Source organism: Coturnix japonica, chromosome 23 (assembly GCF_054131305.1).
Source record: "Coturnix japonica strain WE chromosome 23, WE-NBRP24, whole genome shotgun sequence".
Taxonomy (NCBI): Eukaryota; Metazoa; Chordata; class Aves; order Galliformes; family Phasianidae; genus Coturnix; species Coturnix japonica.
The window spans coordinates 2,341,352-2,368,035 of NC_140685.1; the positions used below are offsets into that span (position 1 = coordinate 2,341,352).

At 43.7% G+C, this 26,684-nt stretch overlaps 1 protein-coding gene and 1 long non-coding RNA gene across 9 annotated transcripts in view; one reads left to right on the plus strand and one right to left on the minus strand.

Annotated features, from left to right (window-relative positions):
* Positions 1 to 542: 542 nt before the first annotated feature.
* The window catches only part of MYH10 (myosin heavy chain 10), an 82,137-nt gene continuing 55,995 nt past the window's right edge, over positions 543 to 26,684 (minus strand). For 4 of the 8 annotated variants that reach the window (XM_015879766.2, XM_015879765.2, XM_085523251.1 and 1 more), the window contains 29 exons: positions 25,227 to 25,400; positions 24,090 to 24,204; positions 22,988 to 23,050; positions 20,396 to 20,589; positions 19,857 to 19,978; positions 19,491 to 19,560; positions 19,230 to 19,390; positions 18,512 to 18,620; positions 18,298 to 18,429; positions 17,258 to 17,464; positions 16,084 to 16,221; positions 15,384 to 15,507; positions 13,052 to 13,223; positions 12,479 to 12,691; positions 12,225 to 12,369; positions 10,619 to 10,825; positions 9,526 to 9,630; positions 8,863 to 9,015; positions 8,146 to 8,394; positions 7,414 to 7,626; positions 7,104 to 7,316; positions 6,354 to 6,515; positions 5,246 to 5,374; positions 4,547 to 4,635; positions 4,252 to 4,375; positions 3,948 to 4,156; positions 2,868 to 2,976; positions 2,361 to 2,533; positions 543 to 2,195 (listed from right to left, as the gene is read on the minus strand). In XM_015879766.2, coding sequence (XP_015735252.1) covers positions 2,051 to 2,195; positions 2,361 to 2,533; positions 2,868 to 2,976; positions 3,948 to 4,156; positions 4,252 to 4,375; positions 4,547 to 4,635; positions 5,246 to 5,374; positions 6,354 to 6,515; positions 7,104 to 7,316; positions 7,414 to 7,626; positions 8,146 to 8,394; positions 8,863 to 9,015; positions 9,526 to 9,630; positions 10,619 to 10,825; positions 12,225 to 12,369; positions 12,479 to 12,691; positions 13,052 to 13,223; positions 15,384 to 15,507; positions 16,084 to 16,221; positions 17,258 to 17,464; positions 18,298 to 18,429; positions 18,512 to 18,620; positions 19,230 to 19,390; positions 19,491 to 19,560; positions 19,857 to 19,978; positions 20,396 to 20,589; positions 22,988 to 23,050; positions 24,090 to 24,204; positions 25,227 to 25,400 — 4,419 coding nt within the window. In that variant the 3' untranslated portion in view covers positions 543 to 2,050. The remainder of the gene's footprint in view (positions 2,196 to 2,360; positions 2,534 to 2,867; positions 2,977 to 3,947; positions 4,157 to 4,251; positions 4,376 to 4,546; positions 4,636 to 5,245; positions 5,375 to 6,353; positions 6,516 to 7,103; positions 7,317 to 7,413; positions 7,627 to 8,145; positions 8,395 to 8,862; positions 9,016 to 9,525; positions 9,631 to 10,618; positions 10,826 to 12,224; positions 12,370 to 12,478; positions 12,692 to 13,051; positions 13,224 to 15,383; positions 15,508 to 16,083; positions 16,222 to 17,257; positions 17,465 to 18,297; positions 18,430 to 18,511; positions 18,621 to 19,229; positions 19,391 to 19,490; positions 19,561 to 19,856; positions 19,979 to 20,395; positions 20,590 to 22,987; positions 23,051 to 24,089; positions 24,205 to 25,226; positions 25,401 to 26,684) is intronic. The other 4 variants (XM_015879768.2, XM_015879767.2, XM_085523252.1 and 1 more) reach the window with 1 other exon arrangement.
* Positions 15,857 to 23,478, plus strand: LOC146757312 (uncharacterized). Its single transcript, XR_014936927.1, has 2 exons — positions 15,857 to 15,986; positions 23,329 to 23,478. It is a non-coding gene; the product is annotated as an uncharacterized LOC146757312 (long non-coding RNA).

Sequence of the window (26,684 nt, forward strand, 5' to 3'; positions counted from 1 at the left end):
GTACCCCACGTTCCCCCAGCAGCAGAGCCCTGTGCTGCCGCTCAGCCCTCCCCAGGTGCTTGTGGCCCCATCTCACTCATGACCCAGGATCACAGCACAGCCATCCTGCTGCTGCCCTGCAGCGCGGCACCCCATGGAAATACGTCATTGTCAGCTGATGCCAAAGCAGAGGCACCCACCAACCCACGGCAGCTCCTTCCTGGGAGATGGGCTGTATGTGGACAGGATTACCTGCATTGCAGTCAGCTGCCCCCGACCCCTGAGCACAGCTCCCACCTCCACCACCCTCAGCTGCAGCACTGAGCTCCCACCTTCCCTGCTGCCAGCACTGCTGGACACAAGACCACCAGCTTTCCCTGCTCCCAGGAGAGTCCAGATGCTGATAAATATAGGATGGGAAGCAGGCAGAGGTTCGAGACCCCTCCGTAATGTGGAGCAGCGCTACCAGTGAAGTTCTAAGGCTCAGCCCTCACCCAATGCTTCACACTGCATGGAGGTAGAAAAGAGCAAAAGAGAAAACCAAAACACTAAGAAGGGAGCAGTCAGCTTCCAGCCATTTCTCATTTATTAAGGTCTATGCCAGCCTCAAGAAGTAGCTCTTCCTGTAAGTAAACAGAGCAGGCGGCCACAGCTATAATGAATAAATTTATTGTCTTACAAAAATCATTGTCTAGAAATATGGGTATACAAGAAAACAAGATCTTTGCAGTCAGATGCCTGGTGGTCAACAGCCAGTTTGATTAAAAATACCCAAACACACAACAAAACCTTTGCGACGGATGTTAAAGCTTTGAACCAAAAGAAGGAAATCCGTATCTTTTTGTTGGAGCGCGTGGCAGAGGAAGGTTCCTATTAACACTGATTCATTGTCACTAATAGCCATAATACCACTTGGACTAGAGAGGTACATGATATGAAGCACAGTCAAAATTAATACATTAAATCATCGTTATATAGGCAAATTATATTATGTAACATTGTCTTAGTACTGTAGTGTCTAAGGCACTTTCTGTAATGTCAGTTTTTCAGCTATTTAAACAAAAGGAAGGCTAACTACCGCTGTAATACTGCTCAAATCAAAACCAACAACAACGACGACGAGAAAAGGATTCACATCCACTGGCATGTTAACTGCAGGCAGGCAGCATCCCCCTGCGCAGCGCTGCGAGCACGGCCACCGTCCTGAAGAGCGCTCAGCCTGACGTCAATAAGTTACTGTGCCTGTGCTGGACGCTTGTTTTCCACTGGTGTTCACATCGTTCTAACCTTACTATGTATATACAGACCTGTCGGGCGTGGGAAGAGCAGGATGCTACAGCTGCAAAGTACTGTACACAGAGGAACGATGACGCTGCTGGCCTGTACTGCATGACATTAATGGATGGAGCGGGTGCTGAGAACACTCCAAAATGGTTCTGAGGGTTAAAGGATGGACACTACTCACTCATCCCTACGTTTCCCCCTAACGCTTCCCGAGGCTCTTTGCAGTTCACTCACAGATTGTGTGTCGATCACAACAGTTAGGAGAAAAGAAAGATGAGGGTACAGTTTGGTCTTCAATGATCCAACGGGCTCAGCACAGCCAGGGGCTGCCAGAGCACAGAAGAAATGGAAGGATGTTTGTCTGTACAAAGCATGCTGAGCCATGACAACGGGGCTGTCCCAACCACCTACCCTCTGGGAATGAAGTTTTGTGTGAGGGGGGTTTGTTAACCAAGTTTCATCCTTCACATGATGCTTTATAAAATGGCTTTACAGTGAGTGTCTGGAAAATAGATGCACTGAAACAGAGACGATCCCATTTTGTTACTATATGTAAAAAAAAAAAAACAAAATATAATAGGGGTTGTACCTATATCTGAAGCAGGGTACAGTATGGTGAGGCTGGAGAGCCTTAAGACATAGTTGACCTATGGTAAGTAACCTTGTAGCATGCCGACGTTTAGTAAGGCAGATTTAGGGCCACAAGGCAGTCTGGTGGTCAGGAAAGTCCTCCTCGCTCTGCCGACTGTTGTGTAAAGGTCTCTGCATGCAAACGGTGTGTGGGGCTCTACTCTGCAGGGCTGGGCTGCGCTTCGTTCACATCGCTGCCTTTGCTCTCCGCGTCGTCATCCGAGAGCTCCAGGGAGGCCCCTTCGATGTGCAGCTGGCGCCTCCCGGATCGGCTGGAGGAAAAGGTGATGGGGCCGCCCCTCCTGCAGGCAGCAAATGGACAACAGCCTCAGCGTCAACAGCCTCAGCATCAACAGCCTCAGCATCGTCCTCACGCTGCCCCAACAGCTCTGCTTCCATTTGAGCGGTCCCCAGGGACGCAGCATTACGGACACAGATAAAGCCCCGCCACCTCCTGCACCACGTACCTTAACCTGTTTTTCAGGGTGCTGACCTCCCGGCTCAGGCCCTCGTTAGCCTCCGTGGCATCATCCAGCTCACGTTGCAGTTTACGTCGGGAAGCATTTGCACGTGTGGCTTCCTCCTCAGCCTCCTCCAGCTGGCGCTTCAGCTGCTTCATCCTGGCATTTGCTTTTTCCATCTAAAATAAAATCAGGTTGTCGGGATCAAACTCAGCAGCTGCAGCCCTACAACGTGGGAAGGCAGAGAGGTTCTCCAGCCCTCCAACCATCCCTGCTGGAGATGGAGCCTCAGTGCAGACTCCCATCTGGATTCCCAGGTCTCATAGACCGGAGTGATTAACACATCACCATAACAGAAATAACAAAGGGAGCAGGCAAGAAACCGCTCCACCAGTTCAGTTATCAAGGTGGGGATTCCCTCACACCTTCATTAAAAAGCTCCTTAACAACCTTCCTACTCAAAGCAGGGTTTTACCCACCTTTCCCAAGCACAAGCAAAGCCATTCCACCCACCTGCTCCTTGTACTGGTCTGCGTGGCGGCGCTCATCCTCCACCTGCATGAAGACTTCCTTCAGTTTCTTCTCTGTGCGCCGCACCAGTTTGTTGGCAGCTGCTCTTTCCCTGGAAGCAACCAGAAGCCACATGAAGGCTGTGAGCACCACATCTGCTCTCACAAGGGTTCCTGCCTCATTGTGCAGCTCAGTCCTGAGCCTAACGTGGCCGCCACCACCAGCAGCACTGACTTCAGTTTTAATACACTGGAGGTCAGCTGGGATGCAGCTTTAGAAGCATTAAGTACAAGCACTAGAGCAGCACAGATACCGTCTGAAGGCTAAAAGGAGGGACAGGGATGTGCTTCTACACAGCAAGATTCAACAAAGCAGTGTTAGGGTTATTTGCTACTCCAAAGAATGGCTGAGGTGAGGAGGGACCCCTGGAGGCCAACAGGGCCACACAGAGCTGCTTTTCCATAACCAGCAGCTTTTGAATACCTCCAAGGAAGAGACCCCACAATCTCTCAACAACCTGTGCCAGTGCTCAGTCACAACCAGTCAAAAAGTGGAATCTCCTGCATTCCAGCTCCTGCCCACAACCTCTTGTCCTGTCCCCGGGCACTACTGACAAGCACCAGGCTTCATCCTCTGCACCTCTCAGATGGATGTGCATATACAGATGACATCCCCAAGCCTCCTCCAGGCTCTGCAGTCACAGCTTTCAGCTCCTCCTCACAAGGGAGAAGCTCCAGACCCTTCAGCATCCCTGTAGCACTCCCTTCCCTTTAAGGCCTAACCCAAAGAGACCAGAGTCTCAAGATGTTTGGCCTTCAAAAGCTTCTGCTAAAGCAGCTGTGGTTTCTGGGACTACCAGCCCACACAATCACTTGTTAACTGCAAGAAATAAATCCAGTTTCAGTTAAGGAACAGACACTGAAACTTTCAGCCCCAACACATCTGATTCAAGTCAGTCCCTCAAACAGTTTTCTAGATAATAAAACCAGCTGTGCTGTAGCTGTGACCCCACACCTCAGCCCCACAGTAACTTAAGGAATGGATGTCTCACTCTACTGACAGAGCACACAGATCTGTCCTTACTTTGCTTCCTGCTCAAGCTGTTCTTCTAGCTGAGCAATCTTGGCTTCTAGAGTAGAAATCGTTGCCTTGAACTTGGACTTCACAGACCCCTCCAGCTCCTGCAGTTTGGCTTTCAGCTCTTTGTTCTGCCTCTCCAGCTGCTGCCGTGCATTTTCACTCTTCTGTGCAGCGCTCCGCTCCCCGGCCAGCTCAGAATTCAGAGTGTCAACCTTTCAGAGGAGGAGAACGGATCATTTGGTGCTATTCAGAGCCTCCACTCAACGCAAACGAGCCCATCCTGATAGCAACACTGCCAACAACTCACCTGCAGCGTGGTCTTCCGGAACCTCTCGTTGAGAAGCTCCATGTTGCTCTGCTCTTCTTCCAGCTCCTCCTCCAGCTGTGCAATGCGAGCCTCCAGCCGGCGCTTCTCATCCAGCAGCGCTGACCTAAGAGAGAAGCACTGGGGTCAAGACATGTTCAGGTGTGATACACAGCCAGCTGCTTTGTATTCATAAAGACAAATCAATACAGAACTTGCAAGCAGGCTATCAAGAACTGCAGCTGCTGCTGCTGCCTGACGTCCTTCAGCTGCACACTGAATACATTTGATGACTCACTTTCCTGAAGCGCTGTTTGCGATCTCATCAGCCAGTTCGTCCCTTTCTTGCTCAGCGTGTCGACGGGCTCGTTCGGATGCAGCAAATTCCTGCCAAGGTTTGAGAAAAGACGTGCAATGAATCTCAATAGCCCTGCAAACAGTTTGTCCTTAGAGTAACTTCTGGGAGATGCTTCAAAGATCCCTGAAATCACAGAACCATGGAATGGCCTGGGTTGCAAAGGCCTGCGATGCTCATCCAGTTCCAACCCCCTGCTATGTGCAGGGTCACCAACCAGCAGCCCAGGCTGCCCAGAGCCACATCCAGCCTGGCCTTGAATGCCTGCAGGGATGGGGCATCCACAGCCTCTAAAGAGAAGATGAACATGAAGAACAGCAACACTGAAGCTCTAAGCAGTAAGAAAAAATCCCAACATTGTTCCTCTCAGAGACTCCTGAACCTCCCTGCAAGTTCAGTGAGGCCTCAAATCTGTTTCAGCTGTCACGCAGCTCAGGCAGAGAAGTAAAGGATTCTGCTGGAATGATTCCACTGAAGCCCAAGCTCACCAGAGAGCTGCAGATGGAAGCACAGTGATGGGGTGGGAAGAGAAAGCTCACCCGGCTCCCATTTCTATTCAACACAGTAGGACAGATTTTCACTCCCACTGCCCATCCTACTCCTTACTCTACCAAGTAAAATAAGTGTGAAGTTCGCTCTCACCTCCTGGAGCTGAAGTATTTCTGCCTCGAGACCTTTGAGTTTCTTTTCACTCTCTTTGGACTGTGCAAAGATCTCATCTCTGGATGCACGGGCTTCTTCCAGCTCCCTCTGGTAGTCCTTCATTTGAGCCTGCAGTTGGAAAAGCCCCACAGTTGCATCAGGGCAGCCACAAGATCTATTAGGAGCTCTGAGGCATTCTGACCCTTTAGAAGAAAAGCCTCCCTCCCCCAGAGTGACTTCATTCCATTTCAATGCATCTTCCATTATTTTTATAGCTTAACTTCATTTGCTCGTCTCCATCATGTATTCATCATCAGAAATATCCTATTATAGGGCTTCACTTTATTTGTTTGGTATATTTCTTGTCGAGAAAAGAACTCTAATAAAAGAGCCGCTCAATTACATTTGCTGTGGAACTTGTGGAAAAGACGAAGCTTTTGGAGCCTGGACTCTGCCCCAGAGCTGTCTCTGTTCAGCTGAATTGCAGAGACACAGAGAGGACAGGGGAGAAAGGCCATTTAATTTGCCATGTGCCTTCCGTAGTCTTGCCACGATCTCACACTTGTGCAGCTTTGGGCCACTGAGAAATCTTTGACAAAACTCAACTCTACCAAATGTTGAATGTTTTTTCTGGGAATGGGAAATAAATCCTCAGCACAAGGACTGGACCCTCCTGCTGAAGAAGAAGAAGGAGAAACTTGGAGCTTCTTAAAAGCAACTGGAAGTTACTCCTCCTTTTTCTCTGAAGCATTTTTGGCTGAAAACACCCTGAGATGGTCTTGAGGAAGCGGCAATCAGGAACAGCTGAGCCCAAATCAGTAAACTCAAAAGACATGAAATTAATGTGCTCTGTGAGGCAACATTCAGTAAATCCTTCAGGAAGTGCTGAAATAAAGAAGACCACCATTACTGAATAGAAATACATGGGGGACAGCCTTAACTCCTTACCAAAAGAAGGATGGGAAGAGATGCTACATTCAGGCCAGAGAATCTATGACATGCCAGCACAGTTGACTACAACATTCCTCTTGCCTTCAAACTACAAATGTGTTTAACAAGAACAGACTTGGCAGTCACCAGAGGACAGCAGTTCATCTGCTGGGCTTACCTGGAGCTTACGCAGCTGTTTGATGGCTTCGTCTCGAGCCTTGTTTGCAGCTTCTATCTGACCTTCCAGGTCCTTCAGATCCATCTCCATTTTCTTCTTGGCTGCTACAGCAAGACCCCTCTGCTTGCGCTCATCCTCCAGCTCTGCCTCCAGCTCTCGCACCTGTGAGATGAAGGCATTGAGCAGATCTGTCCCAGCAATGGAACAAACACAAAGTCCCAACTAATGGTCTGAGAATCCAAAAGGCCTCTGCACAATTGAATGGATGTTACTTGACTGGAAGAGACTACAGAACGCAAGTTACAGGGGAAGGCACTGCAGAAAAGAAATCCACAAATTGGAAGCAGAGATCTCTGAACTGACAAAGAAGAAAACAGAAATAACTCACTGTTAGAAGCATTTCCATCTCATCTGCTCAGCTCCTTAGTGACTATTATTGCTCTTTTTATAGATTAAAAAAAAATCAAGCTTCGCTCCTCATGTTAACATCAAGGGCTCCCATCCTATGCAAGCTAATGACAATTAACTCCAGAAGCCTTCCAAGGCTACTGTTTGTTTCTACAAGTTCCATATATTAGAGATTCTCAGTTATTCACTAAGATTGGATTGGGATTTTTATAGGGTGGGGTCTTTGAGCAAATGATTTTATGTTCTAGTAGTAAGTTACTAAGGGAGACACAAAACTTTAGCAATGGAGCCTCACACCTTTCCCTCAATGCAGTGCAATGAAGTGCAGTAAACCAGACATACTTGTTTGACCAGCATCCTCTTCTTCTCTTCATTCTGCTCATCTCTGGCTTGCAGATCTCTGTCAAACTGGGCTTTCATAGCTTGCATGTTCACCTCCAAACGAAGCTTAGCATCTTCTGTGGCCTGAAGTTCATCTTCCAGTTCCTCAAGTTGAGTTCTCATCTCTTCAACCTGTTGCTCTAAAGTTCTCTTGGATTTCTCCAGCTCGTGGACCTGAACCACAAACATTTATCAGACCCATACACACTTCTTGAGGGAATTTACTGTGCTAACCCCCATGTAGTGTAATAAAAGGTAGAGAAGCACTTACATTTTTGCCTACATCATCTTTAGAACTCATTAAGTCCTCCATATCTGCACGTAATTGCTTGTTCTGCCTCTCGAATTCTTCCTTTGCTTCCAGGGCTTCTTCCAGAGCCCGAGCCAGAGACAGCGCCTTCGTTTCCTTCTCCCTCGCCTCTGCTTCTGCACGATCTCTCTCCTCTGCATATCGAGCAGAAATGTTCTTCTCTTCTGCCAGCATCTGAACAACAAAATAAGGCAAACATAAATTAATCTCCTTGTTCTATAATCAGCTCCTTACAGCCCTGTGTGTTACAGTCATTCAAGTGGTCAACAGTTTAAGTTTGGTCAGCCTTCAGAAGTTCTCTTTGGCCTTTCAGGACTTGGTCAGAGTGCTGGTAAGGAAACAGCCACAGCTGTTGAGGGATGAGATGAGGAGAGAAAGCTATCAGTCAATACTAATGTTTTACATGTTGATCTTTTGGTCCTCCTGTCCTTTCTTACTGTAATCCCCCAAGCTTAACCAAAGCTTTTTAAGTCAAGTTTCTGTTCCAATATCATTTCCTTCTGTATGTATAAGGAGCTTATTTCTTGATCTAACAGAACTCAAAGGTGATACACAGCTCATAACAAGAGTCACGATGCTCACATCAGGGTTATCGATAACTGGATTCCTCTACTTACAATATTCATTTATGCAGTAACTACTTAAGGAAACATCATTTACAAATCATAGCAAGATGACAGGCAAGGAGAATACCTGGTCAAATTTCTTCTGCTTTTTCTCCAGGTTAGAAACAATCTGGCGCTGATGATCCAGATCCACCATCAGGTCATCCAGCTCTTGCTGCAGGCGGTTCTTTGTCTTTTCTAGTTTATCATAAGCCATTGCCTTCTCTTCCAGGCGCTGGCTTAAGGATTCCATGTCCTTCAGTAATTTCTTCTTATTTTCTTCCAAGCCTTCAATTGTTCCCAGGTCATCATCTACCTTCTTCTTAGCCTCAGCTAACTAAATGTATCAAAAGAAAATAATAGTGTTTAGCACATCATGAGAAGAAAACAAACGCATCAAGCCCAGACTACAGAACCACAAACAGATACTATCACTAGTTAATGTAACACCAAAATGGTGAGCTAGCAGCTCCCTAAACAGAGCAATGCTCTGCCCATTACAGTTGGTTGCACCCATCATTATCACAGTGGAGGAAGAACACAGCAAGCTCTATTCAGACATCCAGTCTGCAAGTTAGATCACAGGCTGCCTGGAGTTGCAAGGGACCCTGGAGACCATCCAGTTCCAATTCTCTGCCACAAGGAGGGCACCTTCCACCCAGAGCAGGCTGCTGTGCCCATCCTGAACACTTCTATGGGTACAGCATCCACAGCTCCACAGATGTGACAGCCTGGCTTGGCAACTTCAGATGACATCCCAAGATCTACAGACCTTACAGAAGTTCTGCCATTTGCAACAACCCACCTGTGCCTGCAAAGCAAGCATCTGTTTCTCCAGGTTCTTCCTGGCCTCCTCCTCCTCTTCCTGCTGCTCCTGCAGGTTGTTCTTCTCCTCTTCCAGCTGCCTGATTCTGCTGCTCAGGTTGAGTTTCTGGCGAGTTTCTTCCTGAAGTAGCTCCTGTCACACAAACAGGAACATTCAAAGCTCAGTTTGACCACCATCCTCCATTACTCTATGAAGAGTTTCAGGCTTAATTATTAATAACATGCTTATAAAAACAGCTCAAATTCAGCTTTCCAAGAAGGTATTAAACATTCATTTGGGGCAAACCTCTAGAAAGCATATTTCTGATAAGGGGATATAAGCCTCAGTATGCTAGAAGTTCATAGATAATATCTTTCCCTGTGTTTAGAAGGGATGAGCTGAGAAATTATCGTTAGAATTTAACTTTTCTCCTTTAGAATGAGCACAGAGTACCCATTTTAAATGGCCAAGGAAGGAAAAAAAGGCAGCAGTGAAATCCTACACGTAGCTGAGCAGTCAGATATACATCGTATTTCATTAGACACAAAGAAGAAGCACAGGTTCTACCCAACGGACTTTCAAAGCCATGAATGAAAACGTATTTTCTGCTCTGCATTTTGCAGTTTGTAAAGGAATGAAGCTCAAGCCTTGCTACACACGCACCTGTGTATCCTGAAGCTGGGATTCCAAACTAGCTGCATCCTTGGCAAACTTGATGCCTTTCTTCTCTGCTTCCTCCAGGAGACTCGAGACATTGTCCAACTCATTCTGCAAAGCAAGCAGCCTCAAGGTAACAGCGTGCAGCTGAATCGTGGCAAATCCTACATCCCAATGGGAGCTGGAGCTTCAGAACCAGCCTCAAATTCCAGGTAGGCAGTGATAACAGCAGCTCCCAGTATATGGGTATCCCAAGCCAAATAAATTGAAAATTGGCTATAAACTTGAAGCTGGATGCCAATATGGAACTTCAGTGGCATAACATGGTAGGTATGCTATTTAATGTCATTCCAATATCCGCAGGCCAATGTTCTGCATTCATAGTCAAACGTTATTCTTCATTATAGGACTGTATGGGATCACGAATTCAAGGATTATCAGCTGACTTTAAAGCACCTCCTCAAAGGTGACCATCTCCAGCTACTTTAGACTGTTACTTAGGAGATAGTGTAAGAGGATGCATGAAATCTTCCTCTGAAATGAACTGGGTCATCCCCACTCTGAAGGGCATTATGTTGATTTACCTCAGAACTCATTGCTGCTCTCCCAAAGTCAGCCCCAGCTCCTTTTTTGCTCATTTTCTCTATTTCCCAAATAATGGGAATCCCTGTCATAATCCCAACCTTGGAGCGCAAAAGGAAATCATTGACATTTTGCTCACACCTCCAAATGAGAACAGCCCAACCTGCTCAATCCTCTATCCAACATCAAACCTGAAGGCCAGCAGCTGACAGAGCCTCCTATGGGATCTGGTCTCTGGGATGGGAAACAATGCACTTAGAAGGCACTATTAATTATTACACAGCTGGACAGTCAGAATGTAAGCCTGAGCTTTTGGGGCTATTTCTTTTAGAGATATGTCACCATTTTAAGGCTCCTGAAATCCACACCAGCAACATGACTGAGGTCACTTCCCACCTCTACCACAAGCCCAACTCCTGCAGACTCAGCTGCATCTTTGAAGGATGCTTCACCCAGTTATTTCTGCAGACATCTCAAGTTTTCCCTTTCCTGCCTTAGGACTTCCATAAAGCCTTACCTGCAGCTTGTTCGCTTTCTCCGCCAGCTCCACTCTCAGTCTTTCGCCTTCTGTGACCTTAGCAGTCAGTTCTTGTACCTGAGCATCAAGCTTCTTCCTCTTATGCTCAGACTCTGCCTTGACCTGCTGCAACACCTTCACTTCACAGGCCAGTTCTTTGTTGTCAGACTCGAGGCCTTGCTTGTTTTTTTCAAGATTTGCTTTGAACTAGAAAAAGAGAACAAAAGAAATTCAACACTTTGTTATATAAATCAATAAGGAGATCTGCTAAAAACCATAAATCAGTCCAGCAAATCCACTTTACAAATTCAGAGATAAACCAAGTTACTCGGAGTGCTTCAAATGCTGCCAGGTAACATTATGTGCACAATGGACAAATACGAGTTAATGCAAGTTAATCCACTTGTAGACATTACAGGTATCAGTGAGCACCACAAAACCCTTCTGTGACTTCAGTAAGATCTGGGACAGCAGTGCTGTAAAATGACTGTTTGAGTCACACTGTAAGTAGGAAGGAATGTGCCCATGAACAGATCAGCATGGCTCACCTCACAGGAATAAAAGGAAAGATAGCAGTTGAAGTTGCCCTGATTTTAGTAGGCAGAGCAGCCTGGAAGTGCACAACAAAGCACTTTTCCATCACTGCACTGACATTGGTCAAAAAAAACCCTTTTGAACCATCTCTTATGGCCAATTCTTTTCCTGTTCCACTCTTACTATTTAGTTCTATTAGTTCCATTTTCACCAACTGACATCATTTTCTCAGAGGACCCTTGTTTAACATTGCAGGGTATTTCTCCATTTGTCATGCTGCATTGCTGGCATTTAACAAACAAGAAGCAGAGTATATAAGATTTCCAAGTGAAAAAAACTCATTTTCCAACATTAACTGCTGCATTTCTCACTGGGTATTTTCAATTCAGGAATTCTGTGAGTTATTCCTTATATAAAAATAGAGCTACAGCTTATGAACTGTCCACAGATCTATTTGTGAATGACCAAAGGCTGCCATCGCTTAAAGCTAAATGTTCATTTTGGCAGCGTTGGAATAATTCTGCTCTTGAACAAAGCACCCACTAGTAGAAATAGTGCTACCTATGGGTGGTAATAAAGCAGTGCCTCCTCCTGCCTGCTCTGGTGGTGGTTACCACAGAAGACAATACAGCTGTACAGATGGGCCAGAGATGCTCCACCCAGCACTGGAGCTCCCAGAACAAGTAGAGAGCTGGAGCGGCTGAAGAACTTCACATCACCTGCACTCAGAGCTCGTTATTTCTGAGTGCTGATGCTACAGTGTCCATATTTGGAAGCACTCTGCAGATCACTCACACTGTGAACTGCTTTTCACCAAATAAGCACATGGACTGCAGAACTCCCATGTGATTTTATCTCTAGGTGTCATTCTTCCAAGACTCATCAAGGCTTTCCACGCAGACGCCATATCCAGGAGTTACAATATATTCACATGCAAAACATTTGGTAATGTATGTACAGATAAAGACCATTTAGCTCTGCAGCTGTGAGCAGAAGGTCCCAGGACAGTTACGTTACTGATGTAAAACCCAGAAGCAGAATAATGCATTGCTGTAATTCATTTCTTGCTCACCCTTTTGGCCTGTTCAAGTTGCTCAGAGAGCTCTTCCAGGGCAGTAGCATGTCTCTGCCTGATTTCCTGGATCTGAGCTTCATGGTTCTTGGTTTCCTCTTCAATTGCTTTCTTCAGCTCAGCCACCTCCTGCTCACGTTTAGTCCTTAGAACAAGCACCAGTTGTACATTAAAAACCAAAAACACCATTTCAATCATTAGCAAATTAAAGGCTAATTTTATCAGTGCTTTATTACACAGGTACGCGGCCATACCTCAGCTCTTGCTGAGCTGCAGTGGTATCCAAAGTATCTTCCAGTTCAGTTTTTAAAGCCTCCAGCTCCTCACTTAAATCTCTTTTCTGCTTTTCTGCCTTGTTGCGTGACGCCTTCTCAGACTCCAGATCCTCCTGCAGCTCAGCAATTTGGGCCTGCAACTCTCTTATCACTTTAAGTGCATTGTTCTTCTGAACCACTTCTTCATCACCTCTGTTAAACAAAGGCACAACAGTCAACATTGCTTTGTTCTTAAGTCTGGCATAGAAAAAATACACATTGTACAACTTAAGATAAACTGTGCAGTAGTTTTCTTAATGTCTGGACAATCAGTGCCATAAGATGCACTGTAAGGATGCATCAAGTTAATATCCCAACATTCCAGTTTTGCAGATCTCATTCAACACCACTCCAAAAACACAACGTCTGCTGAGTCCTTTCTGCAACACAGTAGATAAGTACTCAAAAAATAAACATGCATTTCATCTATATTATATTGTGCATGGCTACTACACAAGCCCTGGTCAGCTTTCTACCACCCCTCTATACTCATAAACCCCACCATGAGCTGACCTTGCAAGAGCAGCCTGCAGCTCTTCCTCCTTTTTGGCCAGCTGGATCTTCAGCTCTTCAATCTGGGCCTGCAGCTCAGCTATTTGGTCCTGTAGATCAGTTGTTTCACCATCCAGTTTTCTTTTAGCTTTTTCTAATTCTTGACGTGTCTTCTCCTCCTTTTTTAAGCGCTCTATGGAAGTGATAAAGATTCGTTAAGTTTTTGGGTTTAATCTAATAATCCTCCAAAGGTTTGGGGGCAAGGGTGGTATAGGAGGGGTGGAAGTTTAATTAACATTAAGTCAATTTCTCATCCCGTTTGTACCTGAAAGCTGACTGGGAGAGATAAAATAAAGAAGCTGAACTTGATGATGCAGAAAAAGGAAAGTCAGCCTACCTTGGATGTAGCAAAAAGTTTGAAATAAGGGAACAGAAACAACTCAGCCTTTATAGAAAGTAAGAAACGGGGTCTGGCAGAAGAGCAGCTTGAACTGCTAGGACTGATATCACACACACAAGGATTCAAGAATCTTCTTGAATTTCTTCCAGCAAAGGACTGGAAGAACCAACAGCATGCACAGCTTCTGAAGGGGTAGGCAGAGCTCCAAAAGATCTACTGGAAAGTACAGGCTTAAAGTCTGGACAAACAGCTTTTTGGAAGCATCTGTGCTACTAACACATCATCCCACTGATATTCAACAAGGCTTTGCAAACTTGAAGCTCTCTGAGTTGAGATACTCCTGCCCTGAGGCATTTCTTTATGTAAAGCATCCACTTATCAGTGCTGTATCAATGCACCTCATCCATCTGCCTGTTGTCAGAGCAGTCACTGCCCCGCAGCACAGCTCAGCAGGCAGCTTCATGGCCAGGTATGTAACACGCTGGAACCACAGGAAGCTTTCCAAACCAGTGGTGCTTTAGCACTGAATTAGCATAATTCCACTTACAAAAGCATAAACATAATTATTAGACTCAGTCAATATGTTGTGGGTTCTCTCTATATAGATTCCTTTCCCATACTTTCTAAGCTTGCTACTGGTTTAGTCCCTCATCTTCCTTATGGAAAGAAATGCTCAAGAACGATCTCTCAGCCACCCAAGGCAGTTCAGGCCATAAGGATGTTTTTCTCCCTCTAAAAAGTTTCTTACAAAACAAAACAACAACAAAAAAAAGGCATTTTTCCTTCTGTTTTCACATCGTATTTCTGAGGAGCTTCAGTCAGGACGCTGCCACAGGACAGTGAGGAGACACAAGAAATCTCACAGCAAAATTAATTGCTTTTTGGTCTAAGTTTTAGTGCCCAACAGTGCCAAGACCCAGGGCAGGGAAAGCTTTAAAGGCTTCTTGAACCACTGCCAAGAGTAAATATTCTATAATGCTTTGCTAGCCAAGAAATCGCATACCTTACATTTAAGCTTTAATTTCCACTTTCTTTGCCATCCATCTCAGAATGGCACCATAACCAAACCCAGCTGTCAAATACCTTCAGAACCACTAATCCTGATCCAAGCAAACAACGACTCTGGAGTTATTTTCCAGTTTTACTCATGGTCTCCAGAGATGATTTTTGTTAAAGAAAAGGCACATTAATCTCCTTCTATCCCTATTAGCTCAACACCTGCCTACACAGAGAACACGTAGCTCTGGTATTCTTCCATCAGCGCCTCAGATGTGGCAAGACAGGCTGTTATACAGCTGGGGAAAAGCTATTTCCAAATTAGGGCACAGCAATTTTGCTTTACATTCTGCCATTGCGACTCCATTCATGTTGTGGAACAGCTACGGACAATTGTGAAGGTTTTCAATACATTCCCTTTACTTTTCACATTAAAGAAGGTTACATGGGGCAGCTTCAATCTGTGACAAAACAGTCCAATGGTCCAGAAAAAGCAGAAAAATGGAACCATTTCAGATACATAAAACACTGAGGAAAACAATCTGTGCTTGCTTAGGCTTCTAACTCCTTTTGAATAAACAAATGGCTAATGACATTCTTGTAGAAATAATAAGTTATTATAGAAAAGCGCAGCCAACTCCTAAGAGACAGATGCTTTACCTTGTTACCAAGGGAATCGTGCAACACCATGAATTCCTGAATGCATCTGTACATGAAATGGATTCTCAAAACCATAACATGAGCTGAAGAACAACACGGAGGAGCCAGATGCAATAAAGGCCTGCAGAGGCACAGCATCTGTCCCCATGTTTAGATAACAAACAACAGCTATGAAGGTATGTACATATAAGGGTACATTTACAAGGCCAAACCAGACATCTATACATTGCTGTAAGCGATCCATTCCTTTCTAGCATGACCTCAAAACCTCTGACAGGCAGATATAAAAGAACAAACCTTCTAAATCAGTGATCATCATCTCCTGTTTGTTCTTCAGTTTCGCCAAGTTTTTGGCCTTCTCTTCTTCTTCAGCCAGCTGAGAAGTACATTCAGCAATTCTATCCTCCATCAGCTTCTTTTCCTAGTTAGGAGAGAAGGGAGTGAGGGGAAATAACTCCTGTGGCTCACAGAGTCTCTGAACAGCATAAACAACTCAATGTCCAAAACCCACAGAGGGCTCACATAACATGCTATACAAGTGATACTGCATGTGACTAATCCATCAATATTAAGGATCAATTGGAATAAAATGGAATAGAATGGAAACATGAACGTTTGTTTCCCAGGAATGTGACACATGAGATTAACAGTTGGGAGGGCTGGTTTCTTTGCTTATCATTTAAGTCTACGAACATCTGTATCGTTCACAGAATAACGGTACCACCTGTAGAGCTCCCGAAGAACAACAGAAGCTACAGCAAACACTGCATCAAACTCTGATTGAGAACATTTAAGAACATGTGGCAAGTGTGACCCTTATAAAGGCCACTTCTAAAGCAGCTTCAAGTCTCAGCTCCAACCCATTCAAACCCCACAAGTCTCCAGGCACAAATTCTAAAGGTAACCGAGCTCTCAAGATATCTGCAGCCGCTGCTCTCACTTGGTATTGCCATCTATTGCCATCACTTCTGAGCACAATCTCTGCTGTGCTACCAACCTTCAAAAACTTGGAATTTTGGTCCTCCAATAGTAGGATCTCTTCTTCCATCTTCTTGATCTTCGCTTCAGCTGTCACTTTCTCAAGCTGCAGCTTCTGTCTGGCTCCCTCCTCCTCATCCAACTGTTCCTCCAGGTCCTGGGAAGAGGCAATTGTACACTTATATTTTCCAGCTTACTTATGTGTTAATATTACGGGTCACGTGGCACATGTGGAGTATTTTATTCTCTGCATTTTAGATTTTGCTGAAGGATGCTGGCTAGGAAACGTCCGCTCACTCCACCACAGTCTTTCACCTACCTAATTATCCATGTAAAATAAAAATCTACCAAAAAACAGGGCCCAGCATTACTTAATGATAACCAAGTTAGGTTGGGCTGCGTGTCAGCAATTTCCTAGGATACAGCATCCAAACAGGGTATAAACGCACACATGGTGGGGAAGAGATGCCATGGGACACCAGTCCCTGATTTCTATATGAATCTAGAGCTCAATACTACAGCTGGAATGGCTTTGAGACTGGCACAATAGAAACCAGTAGACAAGCGGTGATGTGTTGTGCTTCTGTTCATCCATGGATACTTACTAAAAGGCAACAAGAGCCATTGGTGGGGTTTGTCTCTCCACCAAGTTCTCTGATAAAAGACAGTTAAGCTCTTGGGAAGCCCCTCCATCAGTAATGGTTTGAAGGTCCCCAGGTGTTCAAAAGTAAAGATCTGAATCATCTTCAAAGATTTCAGACAAAACAAGCAACTCAAAGGAGATGAAGCTGCCTTTCTTTCACAGGAGCTAAAGGATTTTCACTACATTTATGTCCCTTAGAACTGCTACCATCCCATCAGCCTCTAGAAGGAAGCAGACAAACTGCCTTCATCTGAAGCAGGTTTCTGCTCACTCAGGAAGCACTTGCTGCCATTAATCATCCATCTGAATATGCAATAAATCCAACAGTGTTTTTACATTTCTCCTTCTTTCCTCACTCTCATCCTTCTGGAATCCAGAGACAGCTCAACAGACTGAAGACAAGAGGAAAAAGTGAATCAAATTGACTGTGTTCCATATGTGGTGCTAAGGATCTAAATTCCTCTACCCCGTGGAGGTGGTAATCAAACATTCCCATCCTTTTAACTGTTCTATTTGCATTCTTTTCCATTTCCAGTTACCAAGAAGTTACCTGGATATGGCCCTGCATTTTCTTTTTCTCATTCTGCAATATTTGATTTCTCTCCTCTTCTTCCTCAACCCTGGATTCCAAGTCATGGAGAATTTCTTCCAACTCTTGTTTTTTGGCAGCCAAACGAGCCCTCATCTCCTCAGCTTCTGCAAAGAGCTCCGTCTCAGCCTGTAGCTGCTCTGCAAGAATGTTCTTCTCTTCCAGGAGCTGCAAATGTTAAGAAAGAAGTAGTGGAATAGTAGCAACTTCACATTTTGAAGTCTTTCATGGGAGACCACACACATATGGCAACTACAGAGTTACCTAAATGTCAAGTTCTGCTCCAGCTCAAGACTCCCTGGTGCTTAAGCAAAGGGTTTAGCTCAGTCCAGAAGGCACCAACTCCAGAAGCAGCACTGCAGCAATATCCACCTATTTGTGTCCCCGCCCACCCACAGATCCAGCAGAGCACCTGCATCACTTGCCCTGTTCTAGTAGCAGCACAAAGAGGAGGGAAGTTCCTGCTTCCTGGGACTGCCCTTGCACAGCAGCTGTGCAGTGTGTTTCAACTACATTGGCAATCACTGTGTAAACTTAAGAACATGAACTAATGTTCCCCCATTCAAGATATCCATACCACAGTAATATCATGTCTCAAATAACAGTGATAAATGACAGTGATAAATACAGGTGACATAACTCCTTCAGCTGTTCTTCAACATGGTATCAGTCATCATAAATTCATTTTCAGCTTTGCCCAGCAACTGCCATAATTGTTTCCCTGTGCTTTAAGCAGCACTGGCACATGATGGAAGCATCTCCCCCTAAAAACAAACCTAAGATGAAGAAGCTGCTGCTGCCACTCAGGTTTTCTTTATATGCTGCCTCTCTATTCCTGCAGGAAAGCTCTCCTTTTATCTTCCTCTTTCAGCTTTTAGTCAAGCATTAATAGAACAGGTAACTTGCCTGATGAGAGCAGCGCTTTGATCACAGATGCCTCCCTCGCCCAGAAGGCAGCTCAACACCAATTCTATACCCTAAAAGCCAACTGGGACACAAACCTGTTGATGTTTCCTTTCCATTTCCTCAAGTTCTGCTTCCACTTTGGTCTGTTTTTCTTTAACCTTCATTAGTTCTTCATCCTTGGCTTGAAGTTCCTCTTCCTGGCGAGTCACCTGAAGAAGAGGCTTCACCTACAAAGATTGACAATGAACATATGAGAATCTGCATTCTCTGGTTTACATCAGTCAGAGAAAGTGACAGAACATAACAAACCTTGGTGAAGACTCTCCACCACTGCCAGTGCCTCAGCTTTAAATAAGCAGCACAATTCCTCTGCAGGATTTTCAGTGCACTCAGTTGCTGCTGTTTTTTTGCAAAGGCCCTGAAGACAGAGAAAGCAGAACATTTAATGTTAAATGCAGCTAAGTAAAGCATCTGTCAAGGGCTTTGCTTGCTTGTTTTAAAGGTTACCCAACCCTTGAACACTTGTAGACCATAAAAGGTTTATTTTTGAGTTTGGATGACTATGTGACTTATGACTATTCATTCCTTATATTAAAAAGGCCAGGAAAGAGCTGCAGTCAGTACTTTCAGAACAATAATAATAAAACCTGTTTGTTCCTGCTGTTAACAGACTTCTTCCTCAAGAAGAAAAAAATCAGCGTGAATTAATGAAGTCTCCTTTAACTTAATAAAAACAGCTTTCCAGAGTACTTATGAGAACCTATAGAGCAGGAGAAGGGGGGATTTCTGCAGTCACTTGCTATATTGTAAACAGCTACATGCATTACACAGGTAAAGTTAGGAAAAGGAGCTACTGTTAGAATAGGTTAGTAAAAGCGACCTATTCACCTTGAACATAACTACAATATTTTAAGCAACGTGCTTTCTTAAGTAAAATCTCTCCTCAGATGGAAATGCTGAAGCCCAGCTCTCTAACAATGAGGCTTACAATGACCACAAGAAAATCCAGTCTCAAAAGCACACGTACTTTCTGGCCAGGTACCCTCTGCAGACTGCCTGGAAGAAGATGATGATGTCTGTGATCTTCAGGTCTCGCTCTTCTTCTAAGTGCGCCAAGACACCAGCTCGGAAGAAGATCTTGCTCTGTCCAATTCTGTATAAGTTGGGATCCAGCTCCAAGGCTCTGATCTAAATGGACAGAGCATGTACATCATTTTTACATTAAGAGAAGAATGATTTTTGTTTCAGCTTTTCAATGCTTTAAAAATATTCAGGCATAAACTCTTACCATGCGCTCACAGGCTTGCTTGCCATCCATGAAACCTTTTGGAATTGCATTGGGAGTGAGGATCTCATACCTTTAAGGCAAATACAAGGAAAATCTTTACATTCACCAATATGGTTTATGACGCCATAAAGCGATGGTCAACAAGTGTGTGGCAAAGGAGATTCTCCAGACATGCAGTTTAGGTTGATCTCCCTTCTCTGCTCTATTTAGAATAAACCTGTAGCATTTAACTGCCTCAGGTTCAAACCACTTTAGAAGAAATGTTCTGGATTTTGTCCTTGTTGGTTTTTTTTCCCCCCCACCTTCAATTATTCAGCAATGAACATCAGCTCACAAATAACAACCTCAGCAGATTGTACATATTACCTCTGTCTGAACTCCTGGAACACGATCCTGTTTGGAAATCCTTGTCGACAAATCCTTATTCCTTCCAAAACACCATTGCAACGAAGCTGATCTAGAACAAGGTGTGGATCCAACTTTCCAGCCTGGATAAACAAAATAAACGTTATTTTTACACTTTAATTTCTATTCATGAAGAACTGCAGTTTAAATTTTTCAGCCAACTACGTAAATAAGGGACATATTGGGAATATTGAGAAGGTGTTTCTTCATAGAATCATGGAAATAGGGTTGGAAAGGCCATTTAATTCCAACCATGGGAATAGGGTTGGAAAGACCATTTAGTTCCAACCATGGGAATAGGGTTGGAAAGGCCATTTAATTCCTTGCCATTGGGCAGGGATGGGACATCTCCCACTTGGTCAGGTTGCCCAAAGCATATTTGGTCAGTGTGAAAGCTTTTCAAAGACCGGCTTCTGATTTCAAAGGGAAGACGTGGACAACAGGAATAAATCCAATGCTAATAAGGAAAAGGAATTCAAGGAGTGGACTGGAGCACAAACCCTCTTCTCATGATTTGGAATGATGCAGCGAACAAAATTGGGGTTGGTGTTTCGGAGCGTTGCCATCAGTTTGGTGAGAGATTCTTTGTACAGCTGCCCCACAGTACGAAACATTCCCTTCTTGGTCTTGTAGGCAGAGCCAAAAGCAGTCTCTGTTATTCCAGTGACCTGATCCAGACCCACGATACGATCCACTGGGAAGGAAAAGAGAAAATAATGAAGCGAACCTTAATATATGTCAGGTATTGAGAGATGCGGAGAGAGAAGAGCAATAGTGCAGCAGCAAAAGCTTTGTGGGACAAATGACAGGAGATGCCACCAGTAGGCAAAGGCAGTCAGCATGTACCAGGGACGCTGTGCAGAAGCAGTGGAACCAGAAGCCACAAGCTTATACAGCAGAGTAGTGTAGCTTTAGTAGGAACCGACTACAACATCCAGCTCTTTGCTTGCAGTTCTACATGACCAGTCAAGACGTATCCTGAGCATTTAGAAGAGATTCCTGTTGCTTAGGAACTGGAAATGATTAGAATTCTCAAAGCAGAAAGTATTGCTGGGTCAAGGCACTTGGAATTAGTTATCTGGGCATTAAAAGGAAGAGTCAGATAACTACATTTGTTAAATAGGAGTATTACTGAATACTCAAAGAAGAGAATGCCTTACAGAGGAGATGGCAGTAGTTTTATTTCAGTGACAAGAGGGGGGGGAAAAACAACTATTTGCCAGACTTTTGCTTGTGAGCAATTCTGAAAAATCCTTTCAATGTTTATATATACCTGAAAAGATTTCCCCTGCCAATAGGAACACTTGAAACAAAAGAGAACTGCACAGCAGAGCACCTCAAAGCTGCCATGAAGCATCAAGGTAGAGATGACTCCTTTGTCTTTGATTCTGAAATATTTTGGGTGAGGATCTCCCTGCTTTTGGTTTCTTTTGCTCGGGTGTTTTGCTTGTTTGTTCCAAATGACAAGACATTATGGCCAAAATATGAACAACAACTGGACTCCATGTCAACCATCAGCTCAACAGTTTGCTTTGGAAGTACAAAGGGGTGGCTCAGCACTTTAATAACAGCTGGGGTCCTTAATGCTGAGCAGACACACAACATGTTGGTCCTCCAGAAAACACAAGCTGGCCAGGCAGAAAGAAGCAGCCGTATCTGGGCAACAAGTCAGATCTTTGTTGGGTTACCTTCACATTCATCCAAACCAAAGCAAAGGGAATTGCTACCAGGATTAGTTTTCTATAATTGATCAGTATTTACGGTATCTTATTTCATACTTGAACCCATCCGGTTTGTAAAAAGCAGGAAAACTAAAAGCTGAAACATACAGGGCAACAAGTTTGAATAACCACTGGCAAGTCTCGTGTAGTGCAAAGCTCAGACCTTCCACAGGCAGTTGGAAATGAGAGAATCTGAGGAGCTTATTAAAGTTAGGATCAATTTGCCACCTACTTGCTCTTAAGATCACATCCCAAACATTTACCCTGAAGCAGAATTGAGTTCTAAACCAGAAATAGGAGAGAAATTACTGGGAACCAGCCTTACAGAAGATTAACACATCAGCTTATAAACATCAGAAGCGAGCACCCAATGGACACCACTGATGACTGGACACTGTTCAGCCTTTGGCACTTCTAAGACATTGGGCTGTTTTAAAGCTTCGCAAATAGACTGAGACTAATTGCACACCTTGTTTGGTCTCTGACCAATTATGTTGGGGCTGCTTATATAGAAGCAGTACTAAAGGTACATTTCAGTTTAGGTTAAAAGCAGTTGTCAAACAGCAAAACTGGGATCACCTACAGGGTAAGGTTTCTCAGCTCACACTGTCTAGGAATGTCTTAGGAAATATCACTCTCCTCCTAAAGCACATAGTACATAGAAAACTGTGGGCTCTGAATAAAGATGGGAAAGCTTGAATGCACAGGTTTAACATACTTCAAGACTTGGGAACAGGAAGAAGGGAAGGATGAGGAATTGGTTGGATTAAATACTTTTAATTGTTTTTTTGTTTTTTTTTTTTTGAGGAAGAAGTTTTAGTTCAATGGTTTTAATTTCAACACCTTGGGGGGAAAAAAAACACCCCAAAGTGTGCAAAACTTCCACAAAGTGAAGCATCTTTAAGGGCAGTTTCATCAAATTTAGAAGAAACTTCGCATCTCCTACCACTGCTCCAACTGCAGCACTCTATATTACGAGATCCTTCACCTCCCCTCCACAAAGACACGTCTACACCCTACAGCTTTACAGAGCTCTGTCAATGTTGGACTGCAGAAAGAAGCTTGATAGTGCCATATAGCTTATGCATTGTCTCAAATACTTGGAGCTATCAGAATTATTGAAGCAGCAATTCTGCATCTCAACACAGAACCAGGAAGCAACAAACCTTCTCATCTGCAATGCATAAAAATAGATGCTATATGTATGCAGCAGCAACTGAATAGGTATGCACTCAGAACATCGTCCTGGTGGAGGTATACCTCAATATAGCATGAAATGAAGAAGTTCATGCAAGCCTACGAGCAAGAATGGCTTTCCTGTAGATACAACAGCCCTGCCTTTAGTAGGCCTACAGTTTTACATCCATTCACCTGGTGGATCATGAAGACCAGTAATATTGTCATAGAAACAGGCTCTCTGAATATTCTGAATCTCTAAGGCAGAGAAACAGCAAAAACAAAGACAGAAGAGCAGATACATCAGACACTTCGGTTAGTATACAGAACAGGTTCATCAATTGCAAGCAGACTTAATTGTGCTACAAAGGCTATTAAGGCCACAACATATTCCATGCACATTTCAATTATCTGTGGCAGCAGGTTTTGAATATATTCGGACCCAAACGCTTGTTTTTATGCATGTACTCGAAAGGAAAGGAACAGACTCTCAACCAAAAAGTTCTTTATATATTCATTATAACATCTCTTTGCAGCTGAGCCAAGCCAGTATTCCTGAGGAGATGGAAACCCAGAATAATCCTACTGCATCATCTACATTGCAAGCCTGAATTTCTTCCTGGAATAAGAAACTATAAACATTATGACATAAGTATACTGTTATTAATATACCGTGATGATAATAACTAGACGAGTCCCTGCTCAGTACTTATTTGGCCATTTCTAAGGTTATTTTGGTGAAAACAGCAAGAAACACTTTAAGCTAAAGTGCACATTAAACTATCTAAACAGCCGTGTGCAGTTAAGTAGGAAAAATATTGTGTTTGATTTTAATATGCAATATCTAAGCACTGCTGGGACTGCTAATCAATTCTATTGTAGGAAATGCTGTTTTCCATTGTAGGAAATGCTGTTTTCACTCACCACTGCACTGTGCTGGTGCTCATATAAGATGAGACGCTATTAATAGCATGTACAACCACAGCTGGTTATATACAGAACTTTAAAGCAGGAAGTCAAATTAAGGGTTTTGGATGTGATAATATAAGATTTGACACGGGTTAACAAGTATCTCTTCAAATAATGAACATGAGAAGCAGCTACTCAGAAATGGGATATGTGCACGGGACCATATGAGCCACGCAGCTTCTTCTGTACTTTTGGTGCCAAACAGAAATAACGTTGTAGATATTTACACTGTACAGACAGAGGGTAAGGAGATCACAGGCACAAGAAGCAGATAACTCATCCATAAGAAGTCTCTAACAACTTGTGCACTCAGAGCACCATCTCTTACCGTCCTTCCAGAGCTCTGCAACAAATTTGTCCGATGACTGGTGCAGGAGTGTAGCCACGTTGTCATTCAGTGGGTCCATGTTCTTCATCAACCACTCATCTGCCTTGTAGTCTACCTGCAGAGCAGCCAAACCGCATACAATCAGAACATATTACCTTTAGTCCCCGTTTCATTTCCTTTAGATAAATGTTTCAAGAGTAAACTAAGAATGTGCTGAAAAATGAGTATTTGTACTGTGACTATAGCAGTTCTACACAAACCCTTTCATTGCAGTATTTCTTGCGGGAAAAGATACCTAACAAACAATTTCAGTTTTGAAAGACATACATAGGCTGGTTGATAACTGAGAAATGCCTTCTGTCCCATAAGGAAGATGCAGTGCAGTGTCGGTATCAGAGAAACACTCAGTGTGACAGAGCAAAACCCTTCTTCAGAGCAATTACTTCCTTGTAGTCAGGCACAAAGATGTTTTACTTCATTTTGATTACCTAAAGGTCATATTTCATTTCACAGCTCATTTACTATTAACTGCAGTGAATGATGATTTGATTGCTTCTAAGCTAATATTTTAGATATCAATACAACACATTCAATTTCTTTCAGTTTTTGCTGTAATTATCTAGTTGGCTGCAGTGACAACAAATGGATAATAACAGCTACTAATACTTAAAGGATACTTCAGTTCACATAATTAGTTTCTTCTAAATTTGAGCAAAAAAGCTCCACCCCTCAGCAGAAACATAAAGACTGAATCAAAAATGAAGGCATCAGTCTAGTTATAGAAAGAGGGATACACAAAGCCTTCTACTGAATGGAAGGAACACAAGTTACACTGGCGTAGCCTTAAAGCACTTCTATCAACTTGCAAACAGGTATTTAGAATAGATTCCTCTTAGCCTTCAGGAAACTTACCTTTACAAACTGGCAGCAAAATTAAAGGAAGCTGAGATTTTAACTCTAATATTAATATATATCACTTCTATCTGCTGTGTGGGGTAACAATAGGGCCATCAGAGCACTCTTGAATGTGCCCAAGGAAATAAAACAAGTCTACCTTCCTGCACAAGTATTTCTTAAATTAGGCACCTACACCTCAAGTGAACATTTCTAACCAAGTGTTCAACATCTGTCTCTTACCTTCCCAGCATAGTGAATAATGCAGAAATCTGCTTTGTCCTTCAGCTGTCTCGGCTTTTGGAACTTGGAGTGGGTTCCTTGCTCTTGGACCAATTTTTCCACAAACGTTTTGTCAGTAGCTTTAGGAAACCAGCATTCTTCATCCAATAGCGCCAACACACCGGGAGGATTGGCCTGAAATTCAGAAGGACGCACGTCAATGTTGAACATGTATTCATTTCACTAACATTTTGTATTTAAACACCCCTCTGAATGCCACAATTAGAAGTTGCCTACTTGATTCCTGCTTAATTTAAATTGTGAGGGAATCTAATTCTGTGAGGACACTGTGACTGGTCCCATCAATTAATTCCAATGAAGATGGGCTCAGATACAGCTGACACGATCTAGCCATGACCGAAGCCTTGCTTCCAGCAGAGCCTGGAATAGATGACCTCCAGAGCTCCATGCCAAACATTTCTGCAACATGTACATACACAGCAGCACACTCATTATTTCTACAGTAGTTCTGTCATGCTTTAATGTGGGCAAAACTGCAGATCATTATCCCCTGCCCAGGCACTCAACACCCCTGGGGCAGCCACCACAACAACCCCTGTGCTGATATGCAGAAGCAGCTCCCAAAATGATCCAGCATCCAGCTTAGCTTTCACAGCCAGCGGCTTCGTGCACTGCTCGAGGGTTTGCTTGTCCTTCAAAATGAAGTAGGGAAGAACCAACACCTGCACTGTGCAGCTGCAGAAATGTTTGACAGAATCAGGGAAGATGGACTAATGTACACAGGAATGCAATGGAAAAACTGGGCATAAATATTTGCATTACTAACGCATCTAATGAACATAGAGCTTACACATTTGAACAGGTGTTTATATTTACTTACAACATGACATAAATATTTCAGGTGCCAAAAAAAAAAAATGAGGACTGTACCAACATCTGCTTTAAGAGTTACTTCAGTGCACTTTACGATATTCACTTCAATATCTGCAATACTGAAAACAAACTCCAGATTTCTAGAAGATATTTTACCTTCCAAGGAGGAAAAACTGTCCAAAGTCTTGCATTTCATAACAAGACTTCCCTTCTACTTCAACACTAAAGGAACAAAACGAAACAGCACCAAAGAAGAGCACAGCTCTTCTCTTCAGGATGCACAGAACTGTTAGCAGCAATCATAGAATCATAGACTCATAGAATGACCCGGGTTGGAAGGGACCTCAAGGATCATGAAGTTCCAACCCTCCTGCCTGGCAGGGCCACCAAACATACACCTTTACTAGATCAGGTTGCCCAGGGCCCCGTCCAACCTGGTCTTGAACACCTCCAAGGACGGGGCATCCACAACCTCCCTGGGCAGCCTGTTCCAGGACCTAACCACTCTCCTAGTGAAGAACTTCCCCCTAACATCCAACCTAAATTACTTTGTGTATTCTACACGCACAACTGGATGTACAGAAA